The sequence below is a fragment of the Phycodurus eques genome, chromosome 6 (assembly GCF_024500275.1).
Source record: "Phycodurus eques isolate BA_2022a chromosome 6, UOR_Pequ_1.1, whole genome shotgun sequence".
NCBI classification, from domain to species: domain Eukaryota; kingdom Metazoa; phylum Chordata; class Actinopteri; order Syngnathiformes; family Syngnathidae; genus Phycodurus; species Phycodurus eques.
Genome location: NC_084530.1, coordinates 22,347,606 through 22,374,942, shown reverse-complemented (window position 1 = coordinate 22,374,942; position 27,337 = coordinate 22,347,606). Strand labels below are relative to the sequence as shown.

At 39.7% G+C, this 27,337-nt stretch overlaps 1 protein-coding gene across 4 annotated transcripts in view; it reads left to right on the top strand.

The window, feature by feature from the left end:
- Nucleotides 1-26,344, top strand: part of arhgap10 (Rho GTPase activating protein 10) — a 68,502-nt gene extending 42,158 nt beyond the window's left edge. For 2 of the 4 annotated variants that reach the window (XM_061679420.1, XM_061679422.1), the window contains 6 exons: nt 2,023-2,182; nt 7,323-7,464; nt 9,177-9,339; nt 16,373-16,450; nt 18,892-18,983; nt 20,564-26,344. In XM_061679420.1, coding sequence (XP_061535404.1) covers nt 2,023-2,182; nt 7,323-7,464; nt 9,177-9,339; nt 16,373-16,450; nt 18,892-18,983; nt 20,564-20,652 — 724 coding nt within the window. In that variant the 3' untranslated portion in view covers nt 20,653-26,344. The remainder of the gene's footprint in view (nt 1-2,022; nt 2,183-7,322; nt 7,465-9,176; nt 9,340-16,372; nt 16,451-18,891; nt 18,984-20,563) is intronic. The other 2 variants (XM_061679419.1, XM_061679418.1) reach the window with 1 other exon arrangement.
- Nucleotides 26,345-27,337: the final 993 nt, after the last annotated feature.

The window sequence follows — 27,337 nt, the reverse complement described above, 5'->3', positions numbered from 1 at the left end:
TTTTTCCATAATATGTATTAAGTGCACATTTGCTCATAAGTTAGACTGCAACATATTAGTAATGGTAATCCACTGTGGGCGCTAATGATAAGATACATATGTATTTGCTAGCTGGGGGTATATTTCCCCATACTCTACTGTACGACTGGGTGATCAACAATTGTGCATCACTCTTTATCAACGAGATTAGATCAGCAAGAAATAAGGTTAGCTAGCATTACAAGATTTTACCTCTGCAAGCTTTTTATAAACTTAATATGAGCAAATTGAGGATAAGTAAATAATCCCACTCCTCCCTAAGGCGGCGAAAGTCTGCTGGATCTTATTTCATAGAATCCCACTGCGGGATCGGGCTCTTGTTGGAGGGGGGGGGGAGGAATGAGAGTGCTATTGAAATTGAATTTGGATTATCCGGCGTGAAATTCTCCAGACTGGAGAGACTCTGAATGTGTGTGTGTGTGTGTGTGTATATACATAAATGTTTTTTTTTTCTCTTTCCTGAAGTTGGCGTGTGTGCATGTCCTGCAGGGGAATGGAAGCAAAGCCAGAATTTCACACTCCTATCTGAAATGGTTTCAGAGATGTTATAAATGCGAGTTGTCACCGGCGTTTTTGTCTTCAAAGGAATCATCGGGAGCTATTTAAGAAGCAGTTTCCCCTGCAGATGCGCCGCACTGCAGCAGAATTTAACTGTGAAATCCTTTCACCTGTCTTTAAAAAACTGTCTTCAAAACCCAGCTTTCCCCCCAGTTTTTGCACCTCGTAACACAAACTAAAATGCTCCAATTTAATATGAAACTATTTTACGTCTTCTTTATTATATGCTTTGTAAAAGAGATATTACGGGGAACATTAATATGGATAGGTGATTTATTATAGTCATACAGTGCTTAATTAATTTATTTGACCACCTGTCGTGCGAGCATCCAGGATTTTATGTGCTTTAATGTGGAGTCTTTGAATTTCTGCCGTCTCTTAACATTTTACCATTTCAAACAGGAATGTCAAACTTCAGTCTCCAGACTGGGTTTGTCTGACAGGTTAAAAAAATAAAATAAAAATCAAACATAAAATTCACACCTAAAAGTTTTTTTTTTCTGTTCAGGAAAGTAAGTGTAATTAGACATCTCAATCTACTTACAATTAATCTATAATTTACAATTTTTTTCTTCGATTTCTGGATTTCAGCCCTCTTGTTGTTGGATATTTCGATGCAACTTTAGCGTGGTGGAGTGCCGCTTTCTATTTGACCATTTCATCAATGAAATTTTCTCATTGCATATTAGACACATTGCAGAACCTGCTCTCTTTACGAAGGCAAATTCCTCTGTCCATTTGTGCTGAAATGTACGGTACTCATCTTTTTCTTTTAGCCATCTTCGTGAAAAGCTAAATGACTATTTGTTTAAAAAGAGCGAAGTTCACTCTTGACCTCACAATGACCCGGGTAGGCTACAGCATTATCCAATAAAAATACAGTCAGACCCTACTGTACCTAGGAGGACAGCTGGCCTTGGCTCCAGCCACCCACATTCTGGTAGAAAATAGATGGGATGAGAATGCTTTATATTTTGAATGGTATTTTTAACACTGTGATTTCTGGAATGTTTTACTTTAAAATGTCAGCGGAATTATTCATTATTTATCGTGTTATGAACTGTCAGCTAAGATTTATCTCTGCGAGCCAGATGCAGACCTCAAAAGAGCCATTGGTTGCCGACCCCTGTGAAAAACCGTGCACCCAATTTCTAACCCTAACCCCTTACATTCCTAGTGCCTAAAATGCATACGTTCAAAACAGCCTGAAAGCAACAAGACAAAAAAAAAACTACTGTAATTCTTCATCCTTTGGGTATACTGGTGTAAGCTAGTCACAGATGTTTAGAGACCAGAGAACTGTTTTAAATTGTGGAGATAAAAAAGCAGTTAAAGTCTCCTTTGACAGGCATTTTCATTGTTGTTGTCTTTGTTAGCTGTAACAGACCATTTTTTCCCTAACTGACATGTTCTTACAACCCACAGCGTGGCCGCCCACAGCAAGCAGAATCTTATGACAGTGGCCAATCTGGGCGTGGTGTTTGGCCCAACCCTGATGAGGCCACAGGAGGACACGGTGGCCGCCATCATGGACCTCAAGTTCCAGAACATTGTGGTGGAGATCCTTATTGAGCACCAAGAGAAGGTAACAACAATCTAGGGCGGGGATTTCAGATGAATGTGGATGACAGCTAAATGTCAACTTCATATGCACTCAACTTTCTTTTTTTCAATTTTTTCTGACAAGCTTTGTTTGCAGAGAAGCACACATTGTTCTCTCTTGACACCCCAGTTTTGGAGTACAGTGAACCCCAGTTTATCGCATAGGATCTCAGTTTATATGACAAAATTTGCAAGCATTAAATGTATAGAAAATACTGTACAGTATAGATAAGTGCTGTGAATGAATACCCTTAGAAGGTACGGCGTTCCATAGCTGATTGTTAATAAAAATAAAGCATTCTCAATACAATCGCTGCATAACTCTGTCCTTTCCAAAGCATATCCGTGAGTTTTATCTTTTCCTAAATGATCAGGATCGATGTAACAGATAATCTCTTAAATTTTAATAAATCCATATCTGTCGACTAGGCTTTAAAGCACTGGTGTCAAACTGGTGGCCTGGGGCCCAGATCCGGCCTGCCACATCATTTTATATGGCCCAAAAAAGCAAATCAAAATTGCTAATTGTGTTCCAGTGTAATAGTGTTGAGATATTGCAATTGTTCCCAATTGTTTCCAATCCCGCTTTGAAAAGAAATGTAGTTGTTAAAAATATGTTTTTATAGGCTTCTGATTTGACTAGTTATTCATCAATTTGTTGTAATTGTGTTGCAATTTGTCATTATATGACGTGATAATTCCTTCATATGGGTTCACAGTTATAACGGCCCTCCGACGGAAGTCATAACTACGACGTGGCCTGTGACAAAAATGAGTTTGACACCCCTGCCTTAAAGTATCTCCACACTGCTGACATGGCTCCTATACTCCACCTGTCTGGGAGGTTTATTTCAGGCTGGTAAAGTGGTATTGGTGTCGTAATATCGGAGCATTTTTTTTTTTTTTTTGAGTCAGTACGAGTATAGATGTGCAGTATCGATGTATCCCTATTCAAAACTAAGTGTTATATCTGAAAATGTGTGAAGTTACCAGCATCCAAACAGAGAGAATAAAAATCCTGTGAGGCTGCTCATATATTTATTATTTGATATACATAGTCTTTTTACTGCATTTAAATAAATTTCCATAATAAAGCGGGAGTTTTCTGACTGATGAGTCAATAGGTTCCACCAGAAAAATTCACGCTATTGTGGGTCGGTGCACCGCAATATAGCGGGAGTTCCCTGTATCTCTCTTAAAGTCCCCATAAAAAGCAAATAAATGTTTCGGAATATATTTGACCTTAGTGTTCTCCAGATTTGCGCTTTCTAACTTGTTGATGACTCACTCCATTCCTAATTTTCCGTGCATGGCCACTTGCCCGTGGTTAGAAACTGTGCCAGTCTCGTCATCTGCCAGCCAGCCAGCCAGCTAGCAAGCTAGCTAGCGCAACCCTTAATTAAGGAGAAATGAAACGCAAGCATCCAAACTCTCACTCCAAGAGTGTTTTCCCCCACTCTTGGCGGCCGTAAACGTCAATCTGAATCCCAGATATTGAACATTTGATTTGAATGTGTAATATGGTTATGTGTTCATTTGATCGCATAATCTCTCTGAGAATTGTTACTTGGTGTAGAACCTCAAAGGAGGGAAGAGGAAAGGTTTTAGATTAGTTTTCTAATCTGTTTGGAGCTGCGCTGAGATCTGACGGTATGCCAACTAAGAGCTTGTAGAGTTTTGTGTGTGGTTTTCTTCTTTTCTTTTTTAATGAAAGATCTAAGGAGAAATCTGCCTGTTCGCAAATCTACAGTGAAATATTGGAGAATTTAGCTGCTGTTTAAAAGAAAGATAAACCATACGTAAAACATTTTTAATTAGGGATTGTTTTTCAGGAAATTTTTATATTTAACACAAGAAACAAGGAACCATTTGCACTCACATTCACACCTACAGGCAATTTAGAGTACTCAATCAACCTACCACACATGTTTTTGGGATGTGGGAGGAAACCGGAGTGCCCGGAGAAAACTCACTCAGGCACGGGGAGAACGTGCAAACTCCACACAGGTGGGGCCGCGATTTGAACGACGGTCCCCAGAGCTGTGAGGCAAATCTGCTAACCAGTCGTCCACCGTCCCGGCATATTTTAATAATGTTAATGTTAATATTAGCAGTATTTTTCTTTTCATTTATTCCAAGAACCTATTACAATGGTCCTTACAGTTAATTCGTTCACTGCCAGCCCTCCCAGTTAAAATGGATCTTGGACTTCTATAGCCATCAATGGAAACTATTTATATATATATATATATATATATATATATATATATATATATATATATATAAAAACAACTGGCAACAAATCTAGCTACTTTTTGTGGTGTAATAGAAGAAGGTAGGAGATGTTCCTACTTCCACATCCAGACTGCAAATGAATAGCCACCACTGGCTAATTTAACCATAAAGTGAACGCCCAGGAAAATTCTTTTGCGTTTTCTCTTGTGGAGGCAGAATTTCATCACCAAACTGTAGATTTACACTTTGTAGTGGTGTGGCACATGACATCGCCAAACAGAAATACCCCAATCTGTGCTAACATTACAGCTCTGCTTACCCTTTACGTGCATACCCTATAAATGATGGTGCTTCCATGATTTTTGGACAATTGGTGGATGGAGAAACTCAGTGTGGTGGTGGTTATTATGTAAATTACAATTAGGCAACATTCAGAACGACTGGCTCACAGGCACATTTTTTAAAATAAGCAACCTACAAAATATTAGTTTTTTTATTTCATACTTGATAGGTGGGCAGACCCTCTAGAAACCCATCACACTTTATTCTGTGGAGCGTATCTCCAGCTATGCGCTGAAAAATTCTTGATACATCACGACTGAGAGATGTTTGCACACTGCCAGTTACAAGGTTGGACACGTTCTCGTGCTACTAATAAGAAAGCGTGTCCAACCTTTTTTACCGGTAGTGTATGTTGGAAAGAAAATTATAAATAGCTTGGTGGGGGGTCAATTATCAAATAGCTGTATAGTTGGCTAAATACACCCCCCCCAGATACTAGTTGCTGAAATACAGTAAACTTGTTGATTCCGACACTGATTGAGAAAACTCTTAATGATCCAAAATCAGTAACGCTGACGTGCAGTGCCCATCCTTGGTTAGAATGCAGCGAGGGCCTTTTGGAAGCTGGAGTGTAGAGATTTGGACCGATCAACTGACAGACAGAAACTTTCCACACAGCCAGAGCAGCAACTTCAGATTGTCAATACCCTCCGATATAGCAGAGCAGCCGCATTTTACATTCACCTCCATCTGCCCAGAGAGAGGCAGCCCAAAGTCTCAGCCATATCAGATTTCTCACATTTTTTTTCTCTCTCACTCTCTCCCTGTCTGCCTTGCTCCAACAAACTTTCTCTCTCATGCCATCCCCCGTGTGTCTGCCTCGCCTGTTCACACTCGCGCACGCGTTTTCTCTGCCACTTTCTCTCGCTGCAACCCCCCCCCCCCCCCCCCCCCCCCCCATTTTCCTCCTACCGCTATCCTCCTTCTCTCTGTGATCCTCTCGCAGGCTCTGCTGATGAGGCTTCCTCTCTTCTCTGCACCTATTCTCTTTAAACTTCATTTCTAAAGTCTGTATGTAAACACTGCTCGAGGCTAACCCTCATTGAGTCCGGAACCTGTTTGTTTTATTCTATCAGAGACCAGTGCCGGTTTCCCTAAAGAGGACACTTACTTAAGTCACATTTGGCAGGAGAAACTTTATTTTTCAACTAGGATGTCTTCTACTCCAAGGATCAGCATCAAATTGTGCACCATTATAGATATGCACTTCCTGCATATGCCTGGAGATTCATGCATTATTAAAAAAATAATGCTTAAGCTTGCAATGTTACCGAAAGTCTGAAAAAAATCCTGAATTCGCATCATATGCTGCATTCATGACTCTTGGAAATTAGAGTGGCATGTGAAGCGTGTGAAATAGCTCAACTTTGGTTTCATCTGACCATAGCCTCATCTGAGTCATGCAGCTGTTCACTGGCAAACTTACGGCGGGCCTGTACATGTGCCCTCTTGTGCAGTGTGTTACCAACTGTTTTCTTAGTTTTCTAAGGTCAGAACTGCCTTCAGATCATTAAGTTCCTTTCGAGTACTTTGAGGCTGCTCAACTTTCCTTTCGCAAGGTAAATAAAATGTATTATGAGTAAGAGATGCATCCTAGGATGCTCTTGGACATATCCTCAGTGATGTGCCTTAAATGATTGGGCGTTTCGGGTCTTTCAACATCATGCGGCGGCCCTCGGTTGACTTGGCCCGGGGTTATCAAGCCCTCGTTTGTGTCCCAGCAGCATTGTCCCACTTATCACTCCTCTCTATCCAAAGCCATATGGAGACTCTCTGCAGCTTCCGGGGTGTTCTTCATGGCTTACCTCTTTGTAGCTCCTGTGATGCCAAGCACCATGTAAACTTTTCACAGCGTCCGGCCAGCAAAGCCTCGACACCCCCACTTCTATGGGCTATCCACGCGCCTTCCAGCCACTTCTTCTGCATTGCTCCGCCAGCTCCTGGTACTTAGACCATTTCCGCTCATTAGCCTCCTCGATACGGTCCACCCGTGGAACTGTCCGTTCTATCATGAGCACTGCCTAGCAGCGACAGAAGAAAGCACGATGGCTGGCCTCAAGGGTGTTGTTGTGATTTGGTCCTGGAACTTCAGTTGCTTGCCCAAGTCTACGATGATGAGTTGAGCAGGCCGCCTGCTGGTTCGGGTTGTGTCTAAGGCTTCTCTCCAGCCCTGATGAAGGCAATGTTCTTCCTGCCTTGTTTGTGCTTTTGCTGTTGTGGGCTACGGCTATGGAGATGACGTCTGCTGCTGCCTTGAGCACTTTGTCGTGCCACCAGCGATAACGACCCTCCCCCAATGCTTTCAGGCAGCTGCTAAGGATGTACTTGAGTGAAAATCTTCGAACTGCTATACCATAACCAATAAACTGGGAAAGAAATTGAGACTGAATTTCTGTGTGAGCAAACATTGCTTAATTTACAAAAACATTTTCGTTTTTGTAAATTAAGCAATGTTTTGGTCATTCTTTGACAACACAGATTCATACAAGTACTGATACAGAGACTTTAGCAGGCAACTTTAGCTCATCTTTGCATTGTGTTTTCAGATCTTTACAGATGCTCCCGAGTCATGCCCTCTTTCACCCGCCGCCCCGGTCTTCTCCGCACCCACGAGGCAGTCCAAGAAGCTTAATCGACAGAGCCGTCCACTGGCTGTCTACAATCCACAAGTTATGGACATTCAGACCGGTAGGAGATGCACCCGTCTTACCGTCTGTATCCATGCACAAAAGAGTTGAACGGTTGCAGATGGTCGAACGCACCAATCAAATCAGTTCATTTTGATTTGTTTTGAGGATCACAGTGTTTGAAATACAGTAGCCTGTATGACATTGCATTGATTTGTAGCATACCAGAGGCATGCTAATGATTTTCGTATCTGGTTGTGGTCATTTTTGGACAAAAGAGGGCAAACCTATTTATTTTAATTCAAATCGTCTACAGAGACAACTTACTATGGTCGTCATAACATGAAACAGGGCCTATACAATACCAGTGGTTAGCAAAAGACGCGCGGAAGGCACAGCACCTAGAGAAAAATCAAGAGAAGTATATTTAAAGCTCACGTCAAAGGCAAAATATATCTGTTTTTAGTGACTACAGTGAGGAAGGAACCAGAGTCTGGAGATATTTGAATTAGTCAGATATATTTTGAAGACATTGGGATGCTTTAATTTTGTAAATTAGCAATTTGCTATGCTTAAATATTTTCAATCAAAGGTTAAAAAGATTACATTTGTACTTGTGCTTAGTGTTGAAAGTACTCTTAGATAACTAGGGTTGAGAGTTGGTGCATTATGGACACACTAACTTGACCCCATTCATTATTGACACCACAACTGTATTTCGGAGATGTACGCTTAGTTTTGCTGACAGGTTGCTATTTTTGAAACTGTATTAATGACCAAACTGCAGATGCTCTCTAGTCTCCAGTTAATTAAAATATTTTTATGGATGATACATTTCACTACCTCATCTCTTTTTTTGTGCAATCATTAAAGTGGACTGGACTAGTCTAAATCTTCGCATAGGCAAATTTTAATATCTGGGTTGCTCGTTGTAATCCCTTTTTAAGCTTTTGAAGCGCCCCCTGATAATGGATTTAGACTATGTTGTCTGGTTAAAGGAAATTTAAGGCGGATGAAACACGAGTCTGTGTCTACGTGAGTCTGCTGCTATATGTGTCCAATATCCTTGACTTCACACAGTTTTTGGCTTGTAGTACGTCATGTTTATGTCACAAACGTTAACAGGTTGCCGAGGTCAATCTGAGTTTGTTGTCGGGCCATGACTGAGCTTTTGCCAGCATTTTAGTTAAATCCCACTCTTAGATACGTACTGTCGGCCATAACAGACTCGCCAAAATAATGCGCTAAGAAAACCAAGGTACATACAGTCCAATACACAGTCAGTACAATAATGTAGAGTATATATAAAAAGTACAATATGTAGAGTATTTTCTACACATTTTATGGTTGTTCTTTTTTATGTTGAAATCAATTTATACTGTGTTTAAAAGGGGAGAAAAAAGATCTCTTTAGATTGTGGATTTTCACCATTTGCGGCTGCGTCTAGAATATATCCCCTCCTAAATGGGGGTTCACTGCATGTACTTTTTGTGACATTTTTGTCTGGTAGTGTGCTAAGAGGCCACATTTCAAATCAATACCCATAAAATATGTACATAATTGTTTCTTAGGTTCCTGAGATGAGATGCATTATTATTCCCAGTGTTGCTCTCACTACTGACACGAAGCTTATTCATTACGTCGCCACTAGATGTAGCATTTCCATACATATTGATAAATTATTCATCTCTCATAACAGGAGCACAAGCTGTAAACCATTAGCCCCAAAAATTTGTACTCGGCAAGACTTTTTCTTCCCATTTGTGTCATCAGCCTGCGACAACTCCAACCTCGCCACAGACGAGACGTCGATGGGCAGCAACGAGTCGGTGTCGTCGCAGTCCTCGTCCGCCTCGGCTTCAGAGTCTACGCCGCCGGAGAGAAGCGAGCGTGTGCCTCTCAGCACCAGCGTCTCCTCGGGCAGCAGCAACTCCAGGTGAGTCAGCCCCACAAAATGCCATCCCACCCGCCCCACCCCACCCGCCCACGCCACAGGCCCGTGAATGTCGTCCTGAATGTCGATGCGACAGATGAATTGTGGCTTCACGCTTCACATCCTTCTTCTGCTGTGTCATGTCTGTGAATTCACCTTGAAATCTTTTACTTGCTCGCCCTTCGTCGACTTCCATCAGTGCCTGACAGGGGGGAGATTATGCGCTTCCTCTTTCATTCTGACCCCTCTCTGCTTGCGTGTGTGTCTGCCTTGCAAGATATGCAGGAGACCTTCCCTAACCCAGTATTATACTATTCTGATGCGATAGTACATACTAGGGGACTAACAGTACTCCAAAAATCACAGTTCTGTAAGTACCTTGGTTTTAAGGTCACGGTTCGGTTCACATTCAAGTGAATGAAATGCGATAGTGCTTATGTTTTGTGTAAACGGGAAAAATGACATTCTGCAAACTGATAGCACAAAATTCTATTACAAATTACAACTACAACTACAAATTGGATGACTGGTTAGCACATCTGCCTCATAGTTCTGAGGATCCGGGTTCAAATCTAGCCTCGCCTGTGTGGAGTTGGCATGTTCTCCCCGTGCCTGCATGGGTTTTCTCCAGGTACTCCGGTTTCCTCCCACATTCCAAAAACATGCACAGTAGGTTAATTGAAGAGACTAAATTGTAGGTGTGAATGTGAGTGTGCCCTGCAATTGGCTGGCGGACCAGTACAGGGTGTACCCCGCATCTCGCCCAGAGTCAGCTGAGATAGGCGCCAGCACACCCACGACCCTAGTGAGGATAAGCGGTGTGGAAAATGAATGAATTAATGAATACTACAAATTAATTTTTGCAGGCGATCCTTAAGTTACGATGGAGTTTTGTTCCTACTGTAGCGATGTAAACGGTTTGGTTGGTACCTTGAGCTTAAGGACGTGATTCGCTTCATGGGAACAAAATGCAAAACAAAGTGCAGGAACCGGATCACATTGAATGACATTTAAAATTAAACATTAAAAAGCTAACAGGAATGTAATAAATTAATAAATGAAAAATTCTCCATCCATCAAGGAATCATTGAGTTAGTATGAAATTTTGGGGGTGGTGTTTTTGTCTGAAATTATATAGAGGGTGTGTGGCTATTTAGTTTTTTGCCTCCATGCGTGTCGTGGTTTTGGAAGGACGGAAGGCAAGCAAGGCGGGAGGAGGTTGTAAATCTCCGCTCTTATTTGCTTGGGCGACAGGTGGCTGCGCTTTGGCTGTGTAAATCGTATTGACATTGGCCAGATATTCATCTTGTTTACTCCCTCATAGCCGCAGCCCCTGTCCCTTTATGAAGACTTCCGCCATATGTCACCCGGTGTCACCTCGGCTTTGTTCGCTCATAAATTGAAGCATGGGCGTGACAGCAGAGACCTGTTAGCGCGGTGCATCGCTCCAGGTTCCAGCACCTGGAGCTTCAGCTTCAGCCTGAGCAAAAAAAAGAGCTGAAAACTGCTCTATTGGCTTCATGAATGTCTTATCTAAATGAAGGTGACTCCGGAAAGCGAGATAATTTAGTGCTGCAGAAAAATCTGCCTGGTCGTACACAGACACATCCCGAATCAGTACCATGCTTTGAAATTTTTTTTTAAGAAAATGGCATGATTGTCACCTAGATTTTTCACCCTCAACTGTCATCTGAGTGAAGTGGGGGGGGGGAAAGAAAACCCTCAGATCTTGTGAACGTCCCCATTGTGGGACTGATTAAAGATCTTTTTTATCTTGGCATTCAAAGATATTCATTGTCAGCACTTCACCAATCTTCTTCAAATTGGGAGGGATTATTTTGCTAAGCAAGAACACAATCAAAGATACACCTCATGATTAGTTCATGAATCTGTCAGGAATTTGTTTCGATCCGTCAGCCCTCTCTGAATTCTACTTTCTTCACGATATGATTTTTGGAAAATTGTATGCTTCCGATTTCCTTGGGGAACTCTGACCTAGGTCAGTGTAGAAGAACATGAGAGCCCTGACCTTTAACTTTGTTAAAAATCTGACAAATTTCCAATTTTGTGTTTGGCTATTTTTGTGATTAACTAACATTAACTTAATATAGTTGTATTTAGCTCGGGAAATAAATTCCATGTCAACAACTTTGTAGAACAATCAAATGTGTGAATGAGAGATGAAATGGTTTTGCTGTTTACTAATAAAAGTAGAACGTGCATAGGGTTTTGATTATTTATATTCAAAATATATAAAAGAAGAGTTATACATATTTATTTTCGCAAAATTGTGATGATACTGATAACCGTGGTCATTTTGGTGTCTATTATCGTGATATGTTTTTATACCTTTTTTTTACCGTTGCCAATTTGTGCATCCAATAACACTACAGCTCTGCTTACCTTTTGACTTTGACATGATAGCGTTGCTGTGTGTGGAAAATGGCAGATCTTCACCAAGCCTAGCTTTCAAGTCATGGTGGTTCGCAACTTATATTTGCTGCCTACCCAAATACATCACTCTTGGCACGATGAGCTCAGATTCTCAGTTTTAGCCCCCTTTCTACCAGAAATCCCATCGCTAGGCTTTTTTTCTTTCCTACCCGTTAGCGGAATGACACTTGATCACCCTCCTCATCCTGTTACTTGGAGCTCCGTGCCTGGATCAAAAAGCCCCAGCTGCTGCAGGGCACGTTTCCTGTCTTTACGAGAAGCAGTGGGCCACGTGTGCTGATGAATTTCTGACCGCTGCTTACACAGTGGACCTTCAGACCTTAAATACAGTTTGAGGTTTTAATTTGTTCTGATTTGGGGGTTTAAAATGTCACCCAATGTATGTTTTTAGTAATATTTAGACATATAAGTGCAAAAGACTTTTGAGTGTTGTATGGTGGCAGTGAATACAACTCACTTTTCACAACAAGCATCAGTTTGGCAGTAAACAATTCTTCAAAAAAGAGGCTTCAAACTGTTTATTGCCACTCCTATTTGAGGTTTACTGTCAAACTAAACATAAACAGAATTACAGGTTATGTATTTAAAACAAACACTTCACTTTGCCCCTGGAAAGTCCATTTAGTTAATACTAACAAACTATACAAAATGCCATAGATGGGCTGACGAATGTTGGGTGTTTTTGCGGTGTTATAACCCTTTAAGCAATGGATATTTGAACACCAATGGTGGAGCAACATGCAGCCAGATAATATCACAATAAATCACGGGGAGGGCTGTACGATATTGGGCAAAAAATTACGTTGCAATTTTGTTTTGTTTTGTTTTGTTTTGTTACTCTGCGAATACATATTGCAATGTGAAAAAATACAGGATAACATACTCGTGACCTGAAAACCAGCACACATTTTTCTTTTTTCCTCTCTGTATTTTTGAAATCATTTCTATTAGCTTCAGTAGAAAATAAACTATGATCAACAGAGCACAGAGATATACTGAGATATTTCTGTGAGGTCTAGTGTTGAGCAGGCAAGTGTCCAGCCAGACATGAAGTTAAATGCATTTATTTTCTTGTCCAGTTATATTGTAGTACTTAGCACATTCCTAACATTATTCATTTGTTTTTAGTCAGTGTAATCTTACACATTGTAACATATTATGCATTAGTAATTCTATGTTTCAGTGCATTAGTTTAAACAGCACACATTGCGGTGTGCATCTTGTGCCTGGATCAGACTACAAGAATGTAGCCTAGTTATTAGTCCGATTTGCTATCATGGCTGATAAAACTCCTTGTAGTGTGACATAATCCACGACCAACGATTTGGCCCTACAACGCCACAATGGAAAGTCTAGCATGTTTGATTTTTGGGACAACTTCCGTGTAGTGTGACATATGAACGGCAACCTTCCGACAGATCACCTGACGTCGACCAATAGAATTATGTCTTGCAATGGTCAGCTCGATAACGATACTCAAACAATATATCTTGCAGCCCTACTCACGGGCATATGTTCTTTATCCTCTGTGAAGAACTACTAATATTACTGCGGGTTACTGAGGACTGACCGGCTTTACGTATATCCGTATGTCTGTATTACACTGCTCCCAAACCACAAGGAGTAGCACAAAGTCCATTGAATTGAACCAAAACATGTGGCAAAAACTGTTTAATTCTTTAAATTCTGTATAATTATGTCATCATTGTGTGTTTTCATAATGTACAATATTATAGAGTGCTATTTTTCTTATCAAAAAACATATTGCAAAATTTTTTTTGAGGGGTAGGCTGGAACGGATTAATGGCATTTCTATTCATTTCACTGGGGAAAGATGATTTGCTATACTATTGTTTTGAGTTACGAGCATGGTCACATAATGAATTAAACTCATGTCTCAAGCCACACTGCATCCAGTGAAACCGGGTCAATTCGCAGTTTGCCTAATTCACCTATTTGCCTTTTTTTCTGTGGAACCCTAAGATAAGATAACCTCTATTAGTCCCACAATGGGGGTAATTCGCAACTTAATTTTTGCAATTTGCAAAAACCATTTGCAACATCAACTATTTGCATGAAAAACTATAAACTTATTCGCAAATGTTTTCTCTGTCACGCCCTAGAATGCCACAAGATGCCACCAAAGTAATTATTGTCAAGGAAATATGGTGAAGTTATACATCTCGACTGAGAAACTAAGATTTTTGTATATTGGAGAGTGCTAACTTTAGGCTGGGTTGTTAGTGGAAAGTCCAAAGACTCTCTCTCGACCTCCATGGTGAATTTTTTCAAAATGAAATTATTGGTCAGCCATTTATTTCTAAGGATAATGTACAATGTATTTGAAATGATACCAAACTCTTTTGGAATCATAGTTTGTGGTATGTTTGTTGTTTGAACTATTAATATATGCAGTTCTAAAAATTTTTAGGGGCATTCAATTACTTGCACTTTTCTGCCATTCACAGCAGCGCTCTGTCCACATACTTCTCGAATAGTGCGAAATGACTGTACATATTTAATATTATTGTATCATCAACTTTCTACACCATCTACCAACTGTTACCTGTATATGCTGATAAATATTCCCCACATCGCCTATACCACAAAGTCCTCATTTACTGCATTTAATCGTGTTTACCGAAGAAGCTTAGCTGATGGAGGAAACAACAGATGAGCCATTCAAAAAGCTTGTTGCTATTTTTTGCCACCAGAGCAACGGCAATGAGCAATTTCCCTCGCTTTGGCTTAGCCATAATTGTGACAGCAATTTTTATTCCGGATGAATCCATTTTACCTCTGCCGCATTTAACCCGTTTCTAGGGCAGCTACACGTCCGCTAGGTGTTAGCCTAGTGTAGATTTATGTAGATGGTTTTAATTGTCCTACAATGGGCAGCATTGATGGATGTTGGTGACTTTCCCCTCATCTGACCCTCACGGCTGTGACCCAGGCAGAAAGTGATTGCGCCAGGGTCTGGGTTAGTGAGTGGATTTGCTACACAGCGGCGTTTTGTCCCCCACCCCATGCCGATATGGTGCAGTGGGCCAGTGCCGCTGCGGAGCTATAAATCACCCTCAAGCGTTGTCTCAACACAGCGGCCACCGCTGGATATGGACAGGTCAGGGAAACCAAAATGAGAAAGCCATGCAGAATATCCCTGCACCTTACGGCCATCTCTCTCCTCCATCGGTTACAAGGTAACCTCGCATCCTCTCGACCTCCAGCCCCCTCCCCAGCCATTCCCCCTAATTTCCTTGATTAGCGTCTCTATGGGAGCGGCAGCTAGGCAGCAATTTGCCCATTATGTGATGTATTAGCGCTGGCCCCGGGGCAGACATGGAACGCAGAGGGACGCCTGGCTTCCAACTCGGCATTTACCTGGACCCCCTGCTTGGTCCTGTACGTTCACACCCAAGGAATCGGCAGCTCTGACAGCGGGTGATGTGTAAAGCACATCAGAAGCCACTGATGCTCTGGATTAGGGATGAAGCGGTTTACCGATAAACCGTGATATCATTTCAGACGGTTAGTTTTAGCATTTCTAATTGTAACTATGGTTACTACTGTGTTTAGTGTCTCAGAACATAGTGGTTGTCTTTTGGAGAACGAGGCGCAAACCGTAGAAGGGAAAAAACAAATTATGTGACTCAGACAAGGAGGGATAACAAGATTGTTATTGGCGGTTTATCCCTTCTTATTCAGGATTTTTATTTATTTATTTTTTTTTTAAACTTTTACTGCAATTATAATTGGCGTCAATTATCCGCAGATTGTCACCGTTCGCGGTCCGGCCTGGTCCCTATCCCCTGCGAATAGCGGCGGTCCACTGTCAAAATAATATTCAATAAAAATACGTCTTGTGAACAAATTAAGGTTTTGTCACCACCGTAGGAACAGAACTCCGTCATAAACCGAAGACCCACTGTATTATGTTCTGTATAGTACTGGGAAGTCTACTACGTTTTAGTATTAGGTTCTGGGGCTGCTTTTCTACATCCGGCACAGTGGTGTACGACCTTTGTATTCATCATCGTGGAAATAATCTGCTAACTAGCGGATGGACAAAGAAACAAAAACATGACATAACACGACGATAATCCCCTTCCCCACATCCCCACCCCCACACACTTTTGGTCACTATAGCATTACTAAAGCAACACATTTGATGTTGGTGTCAGACTTGAGCACAGCAGTGCAATGCCTACATGTGGTCATTTGTTCCAAGGAAGTGGGTGGAGTCGAATTGATGGAGTCCAAGTCATCCGGTCGTTGTCAGCCTCCACACTGTTTGAACGTACGGCACGCTTGCACCTACAGTAGTTAGCTGTATTTCTTCGCCTCAGTGAGGCACTGTGGAAGTTTCATGCTCGTCGCCATAACAACGGGGCGTCCGCCGTTCTTTGCAGTTGCTATCGATGCTGAATAATTTAACCAGTTAAAGGTGGCTAATAAAACTTTCTGATGTCACTTGATGGAAAAAAAGCCAAATTCAGTAGCCAACCGTATGGTTTTCCCAGTCATATCAACACTTGTATGTGTAGAGTGCTGCGGCGTTAAGATGTACAATTTTATTCTGCAGAGCATCCATGGCAGCAGCCTCCTGGTTAGGAGAAGGCCAGCATGTCTGCACACCTGACAAAGAAAAGCAACTAGAGAGGTAAAAAAAAAAAAAAAAAAAAAAACTTGTTTCCTTCCATCCTTGCTCATTGCGCTGTCCCTCAATTTTGCCAATTTTTGCATGTCACATGAATGCAGCACCAAGCATCAACCTCGGTCCCTTTTTGGTCAAATGCGAGGCACCTAAAAGCCCATTTGTCATTTTGAGTGGACTGCGTTGAAATTGTGAGCTCATTTGACTGCTTTTAGATGTGACACAGAAAATTATAAACAGGTCAGGCCCTGTCTTTGGCCAGTCCATTAATGTTATGAACACAAATGGAACATGTTTATCAAAGATTTTAACATGCAAACTCTCTCTGCCTGTTGCTTTCCAGTTTAGTTTTTTTTCTGCCTCCTCTCCTTCCTTCCTTGCACGTTGTTGTTGTGGCTCTGCAAGAAAAGAATATGAAATATTTATCGACCGTGCCCTGAGATGGAAGCGCGCGGCGTCTACCTGGCAATGCTGCTGGCTTGGAGATAACACTTTGCGATGGCAGGCAAAACAGCCAAATGTTTTTTGTTTTTTTTCTTTAAATCTTTCCCTGGAAAGAAAAGCATTCCTCTACTTTTTTTTTGTGAAATCCAAATTCAGAATTCCCAGCTCTGTATTTTAATTATTTCGACTCAAGTGGTTTGATGTAAATGCGCTTCAGAATTCAAACGATGCAATTCGGATTGTTTTCGGAAAATGCGTCGACAGCAGCGTAAAGCGGAAAAAAGCCGTCACATGGAATCTGACCAATATCCTCAGATATACCAAACAAGGCCTGAACCACGTGTGGATTAAAATCAGATATGAATCGGATAGCTGTCATTGTACAATGAGGGATAGGGACCAAGCCCTGTCGCAAATAGTGAAAAAACATGAAATTGACACCGCCCGTAAAGTTTTTATAATTGCCTATATTTATAGTTTAAACGGCATATTTACCACTAGCTATGATCCCAGAACACTTTAGTACCATTTTTAAATAATCTTATAACATTACCCTTCCAAATGTGATGGATGGATGGATGGCTAGATAGTGGAAGATCTATCTATCCATCCAGCCAGGCTAAACTTAGCCCCTCCCCTCCCCCCCCCAACGTTCAAAGCTTGTCTCTCAGTCGAGATGTATCACTTCAACATACTCCTTTGACCCTTTCTATTAGACAGGGCTTTGGCAGCATCTTGTGACACCTTAGGGTGCTTCAGAAGGAGCACAAAAAACACATACGCAGATAACTTTTTCAGCGAGTAGGTGGGAATAGGTTCCACAAAAATATCAAATTGGTAATTTTGTAAAGGGAGAGTAGTAAATAAATCTAAGCAGTGCATATTGGTATATAATATGACAAACTATGGATGTTGCACTTTCCAAAAAATACAATTATAAAACTATTATGTTATTTAGTTAATCATTGTATACATTATTTTGTTTATTTGAGAAACTTGAATTTATACGAAAATGTTCTGCAGGCAATTTGCAGTTTTAGTATTCATTAAAGTCATAAAATGTGCCCTTGTTTACACAAAAGAAAATCAATTTTATGTTGTAGGCATTTGGTTCCCTTAGTGCAGTGATTATCAACCACAAATGTGGTAAATTATCCAATTTCACTTAATTGGTCCAAAAATGTATTTGTTTTCTCCGCCTTAAAAAATACTCAGCTTTCAAAGTACCACCATAATGGCCAGTACAAAGTAAAGTACAGTAATGCAGTAAGTAAAAAACAATATTTTTGTTAGTCACTGTAGAATTATACAGTTTGAACATTAAAACTGCACTAAAATATAGGAAAATACAAATCTGTACTTTAATGATTCAGTTGCATTGTGTTTCACACAAAGATTAATACAACATTTTTTGAAAGACTTTTTTCTAAATAATTAAAATCAAATATATTGTACTTAAAAGTTAAAAACAGCGGAATTTTACTTAACACGTGTTCTGTACTGGATTAAAAATCAATGTTTAAGCCACCATAACATTATGCACAGTTGGAACATTTAATTCAATGAATCTTTTGAGTACCACTTGTGGTACTCGTACCACACTTTGAGAATCACTGCTCTACTTGATCTATCTTTGTTCATCTATCTATGCCAATGACATGTAGTAAGTAACAGGCAGAACAATTAAATGCTCTTCCATTAGATGGCAGAAAGTAATTAACCTGTATATCCACCGGATGCCATTCATACATCAGAATAAGTTATGGTTTCATGTGAGAACTAAACATGTGTTTAACTAAACAGGCCCAGATTTCACACCAAGTAAGTACCTTTACAGCCCCAAGAACACTCAATCAGTCGTCGAACAAGGAAATGTAGTCAAATGCTCATCCCTCGTTTTCTTGCGGCGACAGGATCATGTATTAGGTCTCAGGTCCAGATTGAACCACTCGGTAATCCCCCACCAAATACCAGCCAGCTCACTGATTGCCACCATTTTTCAGTGTCATCGGCAGGAAAGCCAAGGCGGTGTACCCGTGCGAGGCCGAGCACGACTCGGAGCTCTCCTTCCAGGTCGGCGCAATTTTCAACTCCGGTAAGTGTTATCGCGCAATAGTGGCGGCCCCGGCCGGCATATTGGATTGGGAGGAAAAACGAACTCCCAATCTGATCTTCCATCGAACAGCGAGATAAGAGGGATGAGGGAGTGTGGCGCTGGTGGATGGGAGACTCAGATTTACTACTCAGAGGACCAACAGAGCCTTAATCGCTCTCACAGGAAATGAGGATTAGTTTGTCGTACTCTTGCTGTAGTCTTTATAGTGACAGATCCCACAATGCATGGCTCATCACTGCGATAGCCATTTTATTTTATTTTTTTTACGTCTTTGACATAATCACCTGTAATATTCTTGTTCAACATTTCAGTACCACGATGAAACTAGAGGAACTAGAAGCAATCACGCCGTTAAAAGCAAATGAGAGGTCTTAAATATGATCACAGTGGCTTTAAAATGCTCTTACAATGTTATGAATGTTGTTTCCTTAAACCATCATATTTTAAAAAATATTGTTGCAAAATTTCTTACAAATATTGTGTATAGGATTAAGCCCATGACACCATTCCGAATGGTCATCTTTATTAGATGCAAGGTCTTAGATTTGATCAAAGTGTCTTAAACACATCTAAAAGGAGTCTTTCTTAAACATGTAGATGGTATTTTATAGTTGAGAAAACAAATCTTAATATACTGAACCCATATCACCCACACTGAGTGGTCATATTCAGTGGATCATCAAAAGGGCCTTAAAATGTCTTTGTCTTAAAGGTCCTATGCCATCAAAATACATTTTATTTCTACTGTTTTATGCATAACATAGGTCAAAATAATTCTGTGAAATGAAGTTTGAACTACAATAGCTTGAAAAACAGCATTTGACTCAACATTTCTTGAAAACTCAAATCAAAGGACATCAAAGATTATCTTTAAAACAAATTGATGGCATGGGACCTTTAAATTTGTCATCCGTCGTCAATTCAACGAAGGGTTGGCGTTTCAAATCCAGGCTTCGACTGTCTGCTGTCAAAGTGTTTTTGGGTAAGACACTGAATCCTAAATTTCTTCTAGTAGGCCTGGCAGCACCTTGGATGGCAGCGCCTTGCCCATCGGTGTATACCATCTGTAAAGCGCTCTGGGCACCGTGATGGTATAAATAAGGCACTATATAACTGCACTCTATCGTTTTATACCCTTTTGTAGTATATAAAAGTACTGTCACAAAATAGCTTAAAATACTATGAGACAAGATTTAAACCATATCGTCCCCTCCATATTGGAAGCAAGGTCTTAAATTTGCTCAAAGTGGCCTTGAAATGTCTTAAATTTGTTCTCCTAAAGCCCGCTTTGTTGTATTTTTAAAATTCTGACACATGATGATTTCTTAAAATGTTTTTTATACTGCAAGTGGTCATATTTATTGGATGCGAGGTGTATCATAAAAGTGGACTTTAAAAGATAAGTGCCAGATGAAAAAACAACAAAGTGTAGATGTACACTACACTTGAGTACAGTTGCTCACACTCACTTGATTCCCTGTGCTCTCTTCTTATCTTACCCTGCACCCCTTAACACCCTACCACCACCACCTCCTCCTCCATGTCCTCTCCTCCTGCAGTGACCCAGTCTAGAGAGCCGGGCTGGCTGGAGGGGGAACTGGAGGGCAAGCGGGGCCTCATCCCTGAGAACTATGTGGAGATGATGTAGCCTCCAAAACGGACACAATGATGGAATTATTATTCTCATACGCCTTATTTTCACCTGTTGTGTTCTCTCAAGCCATGGACATTTTTTTCTTGTTCCGCCCACTTATACATGGTATCCATGAGACTCCCTCACGCCCCTCACACAGCAGCGTTTTGGTCCGCCGACGTGCCTTGTCGAGCCCTGAATGTAAACGGGTATGTATGGCCATAAATCAACAGGGTTTTGGTTGCATATTTCTCACGTTCCAAATGAGACGCACATAGATTTTGGGGTTCCAAAACTAGCTTTATGAAATTGGTGCCCTTGTTAGCTTTTATTTAGCAGACACCCAAACATCACACCACTCTCCGCATAAATAAATCCAGGATGAGTGTGTTCGTGTCAGCGTAAGGAGGGGTAATTTTCTATTGAGATTATTATTATTATCAGAACCAAGTGTTTGTTTTTCTTTTTTTGGGGGGTGGGTTTTTATGCTTATTTTTAAAGCTTGGTTACCTTTTCTGAGCAGACACTCCTGCAAAACAATGTCCAACGATTTTAAATGATTTTAATGGAACATAAAAAAAAAAGATTTTATGATAGATAACCTCATAAAGTGCAGTATTTTAATTTGATTTTTGTGTGTATGGTATCTTGATGAAGAATGCAATGCCGATGTTTTGTCACAAGGTTTTAAAATGGAAGCACGTCATTTCAGTTGTCACCGGCGGTTGCAATAATTTCAAATGTTGATTTGTGGTGTTGTTGTTTGTAAAGGGTCTTGGATTCATTTTTATACACCTTTTATGGGGGCAGTCTCTCGACCAATGTTGAATAAAACATGTATTCTTGCAGTGAAATAAATGTTCAAATTGATAACTTAAAAAAAAGTACCAAAATGGTTATTTCCAGATAATTTTTTTCCCCCCAATCTCTTCAACAGATATACAGTACAATCAGTCAAAAAAAACCGGATAAAAACTTAACTTTTTTCACATAAACCAAGTACCAATAATCTCGGATAATGAGCACAATTGTTTAGCTGATTATCTACAATTAATGCGTTAACATACATGCTAGTGAAAGTGCCAAATTATTATTTAATAGTAATATTTAAGGCCTGGTGCACACAAAGACAATCGGGGTGTTTTTGTCCCGATTTTTCCCCTTCCGACTAAGGTCGACAAATGGCAGATTGTTGTTACATAATATTATCCTGAGATTAGATTATATATCCTGTGGTCTGAGGTGTGTTAAGAGTAAATTTGTCTTGCTCATAGAGTCCGAATCAGGTGCTGGTTGATAATTTTAAATATTAAACGTGTTCAATATTTACGAAAAAAAAATAAAAAATTAAAAAATCATTTGTGTCGAGAAAGCTGACGACTCCCGAGTCATGAGTTTTTGAATTGTGATGTGAAAATAGTGACCTGACTGAAGAACAAGGAAGCGGGAGCAAATGAAAACAAACATAGTTAAAATAGCTACGTCTATTTTTATTAGTATTATTACACCAACCATTAGCTTAATTTAAGAACTCACCTCTAGCTTGCTCAGTAGACTAAAGTCCGATTTCATGCTGTCTCCAGGATTTTATCCCACTGTAATTTTTTTATTTTTTTATATAAAGATTGTGATTTTTTTTTTTTTCCCTAAAGAAAAGTCCCAAGACCACCATCATAAATTCCCTCCTGTTGCGTGTCCTCTTCCATGCTGCGTCTTGTGCTTACTGGTTGTTGCCGACAAGATTCTAGATCGGTGGTGGAACAGAATCTTTGTGTGTGTGGTGTGCTGTTTTGAAATTGGTAGTATTTATCGTTATGTGTGTAATAGATAAAAAAAAAATGTCTCATGATTTTTTATTTTTTTAAATCCATGTGTGTACCAGGCTTACTGACTCACTGAGTTGGAATATTGGGCATTTGAACCATTCTATCTAATCTAATTCTATTTTCTAGTCGATTATCAAAAACTAGTCGATAATCAAAAACTGTTTTGTTAATTGATTAATCGTCTAGAGCCATTGTTTAATCAAAATCATCTGATTTCAGACTCAATAGTCAATATTCTCTGATTTCTGCAGTCCTCCATGAAAGCAGATAGATTATCTTTGTTTAATCAAATAAGATAAACATCTGGTTTTACTTTGGGAAACAATCAACATTTTTGATGGAAATTATTCATCCATTTTCAACACCGCTTATCCTGGTCAGGGTCGCGGGACCTATCCCAGCTGACTTTGGGTGAAAGGCAGACTACACCCTGAACTGGTCGCCAGTCAGTCACAGGGCACATATAGACATGGACAACCAGTCGCACTCACATTCACACCATCGCTGAGTGCGAACTGAACCCACGCTGCCTGCACCAAAGTCAGGCAAGTGTACCACTACACCATCAGTGACAGATGGAAATTAATCATAATCAATTTATGGAGAAAAATAAATCAGAAAATAATCATTTGTAGCCGTAGTATGAATAACCTGTAACTGACGTGGTTGAACCTGAAGCAGCCTCAGAAGTGTATATCGAACAAGTAGCCCTTCACATTAATCAACTCCTAACAGGTTTGGATCCGATTAATCGATGAAATAAGTGATAGAATCTCCGATTCTAAAAAAACATTGATAGCTGCAGCCCTACAACTTTAGTGTTTACACTGTATATAATCTATCTGTGCGCACATTCTCTCTCACACACACACTTATTACATAACAAAGCAAGCGAGGACGAATGAGATGGATGACATCCCCCCCCCCCCCCATCACTACCACCATCCACCCTCGGGGCCCTTCATCGCTCTTCTCCCTCCCTGCCTCTGAAATTGTGCTGAATCATAGCGGCGACACCAGCCAGACTGTCTGTCAAGTCTCCGTCTCCACCTCCTCTTCCTCCTCTCCAACACTATCTGACTCATCTACACATTCCTACTCGGAATGCTTATTTTCTACTCCAGTCTCAATTGATTGTATTATTTTTTTTGCACTGGCTAGGTCATCATATATATTGCTTGTGCTTTTGATACCTTAGAACCACACAACGTTACTTTGTTTTAATAAACCAATTACCAACTATCTTTTCAGTTGTTAATCTACTATTAAAGCGAAAAACGTATCGTACCGAGTGCGAAAGGTAGACACCAGGAAGACGGAAGCCCATCGCCATTATTTTGATTAAATCAAGTGCTAATGATCTTGGATAATGAATGTGATGTTTTCAGCTAAAAATCTACAATAGAATCACAAATACAATTTTAAAACTCAACACCTTTGATTCAAATAAAGCAAGTAGCAAAAATCTTCGGTAACTGTTTTCACTACATACACAAACTAAAGTGTAAAGACTCAACAAATAGATTAAAAAAAAAAAAACGTACAGTGGCTAAAATGTGGGGCGGAAAGCAACAAAACCACTCTTATTACTTGGCTTAATTTAACCCAAGTACTAATAATTTCTCTCTGATCATTATTGTGAGGTTTTCAGATGTTAGTCAACAATAAATGAGACTTGCAATCTATAATTTTGAAAATTAAACATTGTGACAATGAAAGTCACTCACCACTACTCTGTTTTAAATAAACCAAGTAGCAAAAATCTTGGGTCATAACTAATATTTTCACCTGATGACCTACAATAAACAAGTAAACAGACATGCTCTAGCTAAAGTGTAAAGACTCAACAATATGGAGATAAAGAAAAAAAAAAAAAAAAAACACTTGCCTTTAAATAAAACAAGTACCAACAATATTGGTTAAATTGATCTGTTTTTGTTTGATAATCGACAATGGTGTAAAAAAATAAATAAAAAATTCAGTAGCTAAAATGGGAAAAAGAAACAAAAGCTACTTGCCACTAGTTCGCTTAATTTTACCAAGTACCAATGATCTTAATGTGGGATAATCAGTTATAATTTTAGTGGTTGATCTACAATAAATGGCATATGCAAGCTAAAATTTGAAAACAAGACAAGATGAAAAGCCACAACCTTACTTTGTTTGAATTAATCAAATGCCAACAATCTTGGATTACAACTTTCTAACTGAGGATCTACGATTAACGAATAAACAAGCTGAAGTTACAAAAAACAATCTGACAAAATCCATTCACTTTTACTTTTTTGTTGTTGAAATAAACCAACTACCAACAATACACGTAGAGCACCATAAAACATTTACACAGTCGTGTCTTATTCGTAGTGTCGCCTTTTATTGCGTTAATATCAGTAAAGCGGACGTCCGTGTGTCCATCGTGTCGATTGAGAGCGGTCTTGGACGACCGGGGGTCTTGATTTCTCCTTCCTCGACGCTTCCTGGCGATGTTCCAGCCACATTGTGATGCAGTGTCCTTCATCTTTCACTACCCGACCCCCCCCCCCCCCACGCTTCCCGTTTTCCCATCCATTTTCATGACTCAGCACAGCACCGCGGTTTACCGCAAAGTGCCGGATTAAGGTGCACAAACTAATAGGGGTGGCAAAAGTACTCGCATTCTGTACTAAAGTAGAAGTATAGATACTCGTGTAAAATTCTGTTGCAGCCTTTCACAAAAAAAATCTGCAATTTATTTATTTTTTTAATGAGAAAACTAGCACTATATTATACTGTATGACAACTTACTGTAATGATATAATTACAATTAGCACTCAGGATTTCATGACTCCCTCAGCCCTACCAGAGCTAAGCCAAATGGAAAGTAACTAGACCACTGTCTTGCGAGTAATTGCTACATTTAGCGAACTAAGTTGACCATTCACAGGCGATTAATGATATTAGGTAAAAACCACTAGCCAAGTGGCTGCCCTACGGTAGCGATAGGGGGTACCGCCAAATATCTGCTCTCTGATAGTTCTATTGTTAGTTGTGCTGCTCATTTCTGGCGTGTGCCTCGTGGCAACCTGGTGACAGTGTACAACAGACATGGATGTACTGTTCATTGAGACATCTCAACTCCTCTTGCTTATTAGTACAGCACTAATATTAGTTAGTCGAAATGGATTAAGAATATATGCCTATGAATATCGTTGTAGGGTCTGTCTACATGTTCTACCAACGTTTGTGTTCAGATATCCGTTGCTTAAAGGGTATCACCACCACCACATAGATGCTAATTGTTAGCCTGTGTGACTATAGAGTCGTGAACATGCATTTATTCATGTCCATAATATTCTTCTAAAGTATTCCTAATTAAAATATTTTAAATTTCACAACAAAGTAAGTGTTCCCAAACAGATATCTTTTTAAAAATATTTTATTTTAAAGCAGAACATTGTTCAGATTCCTCCATGTTGCGGCTGTCTCAACTGTGTTTGACTTTTCCTCTCTCTGGTTATGTCTTTTTTAACCTCGTGTGGCCATTCGCGTAGGTTGAATAAAGTCACAAGCCTATTTTGACCATGTAAGGAGATCCGTTTTCAAATGAAGGGAGTAAAAGCAAAAAGTCATCAAAAAAATTAATACTCAAGTACAGAAACCTGACGAATCTACTGAATCTGCTTCCCACCACTACTAACTAACAAGCACAAGCATCCTAATGCAAATGAGTGTTTTAATGGAAAGACTGGAGAAAATGGAGGTAGGTCGAGGATGGGAAAGTGGGCCAAAGACGCTGCCGCCATGTGCGCGGGCGCAGCCGTGAAATCGGCCTGATCCAATAGATTCTGTTTATCTGGCATCACTACAAGTGAAAGCGTTTGGAAATCTGGGGGAGATTTGGAGAGGCTTGTGGATTTGAAAGGGGAGGGGGAAGGGAAAATAGAAAAATAAAGCAATACTGTCTGGCAAAAAAATAAGTTTGTAGATCGTGAGGTTATTTTCTTTTTCTCCAGCCTACCTTTTGTGTTGTTGGCCTACGAGTGCTCCAGCGTGCCGCCCATTGCAGCTCTTTTAAATTCACCCACAGCTGAACTGGTTTTGGGTTCTGGCAAGCAATAAGTGGAAAAAAAGTAAGAAATCTTATTTTTAGCAAATCTACTGGTCTATTGGCTTAATGAAAAAGTTCAGTTTAAATGCAATGAAAGGAAAATAAATTGTGAGGATGTATCATTTGAAATACTAATTACTATGCATCTTTCATTTTCATATTTTATTTAAAGCCTGCTAGAACATCCTGAACTGTATTTCAGGCTAATAATAAGTCACTTTAAATGTTGGCAGGTTATTTATTTTTACTCTACCCCACCCGTGATTGAGTGGCACAGGTTGTAGGTCGAATTAATGGTGGATAAAGTTTTTAAATGTATTTCTCTCAATCACAAAAACCTGGCATTTGAACAGGGGTGTGGAGACTTTTTATATCCACTATACATATTTTTTTGTTGAGCAGTCACGAAATGCTGCAATAATGATTAATAATAAAATTTTGTCCAACATAAAGCATGCATCTTCAAATATTGAGTTTTAATCAAAAAAACAAAAACTACATCTATTTACATTTTATATTTGAAACGCAAATAAAATAAATTTGTTTTTTCAGATTTTATTTATTTATTTATTTTTTTAAAGAAATTGTACACTACTGTTTTTTTTGTTTGTTGGGACAGCAAAGAAAGATATCATAATTATGATTTTTTAAAAAAAATAATTATCTGGAAAACAAAAATATTTTTGTATTTTACAGTTGAAGATACAGATATTTTTGTTGGACAGCACAAAATCCTAGATTAATTTATAATATTCATTCGCATATTTAATATATTTTCTTTGGTTTC